Consider the following 3,747-nt stretch of genomic DNA (forward strand, 5'->3'; position numbering starts at 1 on the left):
ATCTCAGCTCACTGCAAGCTCCGCCTCCCGGGTTCACGCCATTCTCCTGCCTCAGCCTCCCGAGTAGCTGGGACTACAGGCGCCCGCCACAACGTCCAGCTAATTTTTTGTATTTTTAGTAGAAGCGCGGTTTCACCGTGTTTGTCAGGATGGTCTCGATCTCCTGACCTCATGATCTGCCCGCCTCGGCCTCCCAAAGTGTTGGGATTACAGGCCTGAGCCACCGCACCTGGCCCCTTAATTTTTTTTTTTTTCAGACGAGACGCAGTCCTGCTCTGTCGCCCAGGCTGGAGTGCAGTGGCGCGATCTTGCTCACTGCCACCTCCGCCTCCCGGGTTCAAGTGATTTTCCTGACTCAGCCTCCCGGGTTGGCCAGGGTAGTCTCAAACTCCTGACCTCGTGACTCACCCGCCCTGGCTTCCCAAAGTGCTGGGATTACAAGTGTGAGCCACCTGGCCTGGCCATGTTCTTAATATTTTAAGACAAAAGAAAGCAAGTTCCAGGAAAGCAGGCTGAGGAAGGAAAACTGGGAGAATACAAATTAAACGGCCGGCCCTGCCGCCACGCCACAGCTCAGGGAGGGGTGATCTCAGGGTTATCACTATTTCGTAGATTGTTGCACGCAGATTGTTCAGCCGGGTGCTGAAGACACCAGCAGTCTCTGACTCCCACCCCTCCTCTCCCACTCCTCCATCCTCCCCTCCCCTCCGACCCCCATCTGGCCCTCCCCTTCCCTGACTGCCCCCAGCAGGATACGACGCCCTCGAAGGCCTCCCCACACCAGTCCAGGATCTGCCGGAGGCGTGTGCGGTGCTGGCCACCGGCCTGGCTCTCCCCAATCAGGGCGGAGTAGGTGGCGAAGAGGACGCCCTCTGAGGTAGTGGTGTCGCCGTACTTGATCTGGGGATGCACAAAGCAGGTGTGGGATGGGGCCCTAGCTCAGCAGGCTCTGGACCTGGGTCTGGGTCTCCCTAACTGTAGGAGGTGCAGAGCAGAGCCTGCCCTGGTTGCCGGCCCACCCAGTTGAGCGGCCCCCACCGTCCCCACCTTCCCCCTACTTTGCCAAGCACAGCCCCTACCTTGCTGAGCGCGTGCACCGCAATGCCCGTGGCTTCGATGTCCCGCAGGTCGCGCTCTGCGTCGTATTTGAGGTCGTTGGAGACGCTGAACCTGTGGGGTGGGGGCGTCAGGGGTGCCCACCTCTCCCCCTCACCCCTGCTCCCGCCCCCCACCCCAGGCAGGGCCTCACCACAATGCCTTCTTCCGGCCACGCAGGTGGTTCTCCAGGATGACTCCAGCCACCGTCCGGCCTTTGCCCACGCCGGCCCCGTCGCCGATGAGAAAGCCCGCGCGCTGCCCACTGGGGAGCAGGACCTCGTGTTGCTGTGGCCGGAGGGCAGACATCAGGGCCTGGGGTTGCCAGCCCCGGCTCCTCCCCAGGGGCCTCGCAGACACAGGCTGGGCTGGGGTGGGGACACGCGGTCACCTGGCAGGCGTAGGTGATGGCCTCTAACTGTAGGGCAGACAGGGCCCCACTGTCCGAGGGCAGGGCCAGGGTGTAGGTGATGTCTGGGGGCGGGACGCTGGACAGTGTGCTGGTCTCCACCACGCGGTCTGGGTGCTGCTTCCCAATCTTGGCTGGAGGGGCAGGGATGGACGCAAGGTAAAGGGTGTGGCCAAGGGGCGACCAGAGCCGGTTATGGCCGGCTGGGTGGGTCTGGGGCACGGCCAGAGCTGGTGGGGCAGTTTGGGGGCATGGCCAGGACCTGCTGGGCAGGTCAAGAGAGTGGCCAGGAATGCCTGGGTGGAGGGGTGGTCAGGGCGGGCTGGGTCGGGGGCGGCCACGGCCTGCTGGGTTGGTTGGGGGCGTGGCCAGCGGCTTGCAGGAGGGGCAAATGCATGAAAATCCTCCCAGTGCCTCTCAGGTTCCTTCTCACTTCTGCCTGCTGTGAACCCCGGTTTTGTGTAAGCCTGGATTGTAGAACCTGTCCCCAGGGTTCTCCGGCCCTCCCTGAAATTTCATATTCCCGCTGTGGGCTGTGCGGGCGGTGGTCACCTGCAGGGTTTCAGTCCCACAAAAGGGTCTGAACCTGTCCCAGGGCCTGGTGCAACCGGGCCACTCACACTTGGATGGCACGTAGTCAGCGTAGGTCTCCGTGTGCCCCAGCTCCTCTGCCTCCTCCTCCTCAGCCTCGTCCTCCTCCTCTGGCTGGCTCTGCACACTCTGCTCCTGTGTGTGTGGAGGGAGCTCAGCAGAGACTGCAGGGCCAAGTGGCTGTGGGCACTGGGCTCCCCCAGGGGCAGGGGCCAGGCTGACCATGGGCAGGTGAGTGGGAGACGGCTCCCAGGGGTGGGAGATGGCTCTGTCTGCCCCTGTAGCAAGGTGCTCCCCAGGGCCTCTGTCTCCTCACATGTCTCCTCTGCACTCCCAGATTCTAGGTTGGCCAAGGGCTCCCCACACTGGAGGTGCCTGTGCTGAGCCCTCTCCTTAGGTCCCATGAGAGGGCAGGGGAAGGAGCCCTCGGCTGGGCCCAGCTCACCTGGTAGCTGACGAGAAGTGGGGTGCTGTGGGAGGGCAGAAAGTCCTCGAAGCCTGCAAATGGTCTGCTGAGCTGGAACAGCTGGAAGGGGAGCAGGATGTCGGCCCGGGCCAGACGCGACAGGTCACAGCTGGCGGGCCCTCGCAGCCTGGCCACCAGAGGGAGGCTCCCCATTGCGCCGTCCTCGCTCCCCAGGGCCCTGGGCCTTGCTCTCCTGCTGTTCTCAAGGTGACCCTGGTACCTCGCAAGCCTCCCCAGTGGGCACCTCCCTGGGGCCTAAGGCTCACTCCTCCTGGCCAGCACCTGGCTGCCTTCCCACTGATGCCTGGTGCGCCTGCCTGGAGTGCCCAGGAGGAAGGTGCCTGGCTAGTTCTGACAGACAGCAGAGCTTGGTCCCGCGGGAGCTGGCGGGAAGGCTGTGGACGGGGGTCTGATGGGAGTGACCCATGTGGACGGGGATCTGACAGGAGTGACTCATTGTGTGCAGTGTAGGAGGCCCTCGGGTCTGGGGGACAAGGGGTTGGGAGCTCCAGGTTGAGGGGGAAGAGGAGACAGAGGCAGTGGGGGCGGGCGGGCCTGGGCCTTGTCCCTCACCCGATGGCTCCCAGCACCCAGGGTGCGTAGCCCAGGGCTGCCCTGCACTCCCCAAGGACCCCCGTGGGTGCAGTCCCCGCAGCCTCTGGAGGACAGCAGCTCCCCTGTGAAGGATGGGGGAGGACGCCTGCCACTGTGGTGACCAGAGGATACATCCCATTACGGCCCCCCTGGGGAGAAAGACTGCCCACAGCCTCATGCAGCATGCAGATTCACCAGGACGGACAGTTGGCACTGTCCTCGGGGAGCTAACCCCAGGCCTGGGCAGCCAGGTGTGCCGGGCCTCTGGATGAGTCCATGGCCCACCCTGGGATCTCCGAACTGACTGGGCATGTAAAGCCTGTGATTGGGCGGGTCAGAGGGTGGTGCGGCCTGTCATGCCCGCTGTCCAGACCCCAACACTGAGACAGGGTGGACCCCGGGACGGATGGCTGGGGGATGGCAGGTCCAAACTAGGGTCTATGTGATTCTGGAATACACCCACTCTTAAAAAGCAAAAATCCTAACGGTAATATGAGCCATAAAAAATGTGAGTGTGGGCAGGGTACAGTGGCTCATGCCTGCAAATCCCAGCACTTTGGGAGGCCAAGGCCTCCCAGAGTGGAGGTCAGGA

The 3,747-nt window shown here is 63.4% G+C and overlaps 1 protein-coding gene across 1 annotated transcript in view; it reads right to left on the reverse strand.

The window, feature by feature from the left end:
* Nucleotides 1-3,747, reverse strand: part of SBNO2 (strawberry notch homolog 2 (Drosophila)) — a 42,217-nt gene that overhangs the window by 14,781 nt on the left and 23,689 nt on the right. Inside the window, exons 4-9 of the mRNA XM_011964100.1 lie at nt 2,541-2,621; nt 2,125-2,230; nt 1,487-1,638; nt 1,250-1,383; nt 1,080-1,170; nt 757-900 (exon numbers count right to left, since the gene is read on the reverse strand). Of these exons, the coding sequence (XP_011819490.1) occupies nt 757-900; nt 1,080-1,170; nt 1,250-1,383; nt 1,487-1,638; nt 2,125-2,230; nt 2,541-2,621 (708 nt within the window). The remainder of the gene's footprint in view (nt 1-756; nt 901-1,079; nt 1,171-1,249; nt 1,384-1,486; nt 1,639-2,124; nt 2,231-2,540; nt 2,622-3,747) is intronic.

This window comes from Colobus angolensis, unplaced genomic scaffold, assembly GCF_000951035.1.
Source record: "Colobus angolensis palliatus isolate OR3802 unplaced genomic scaffold, Cang.pa_1.0 Scaffold64, whole genome shotgun sequence".
Taxonomy (NCBI): Eukaryota; Metazoa; Chordata; class Mammalia; order Primates; family Cercopithecidae; genus Colobus; species Colobus angolensis.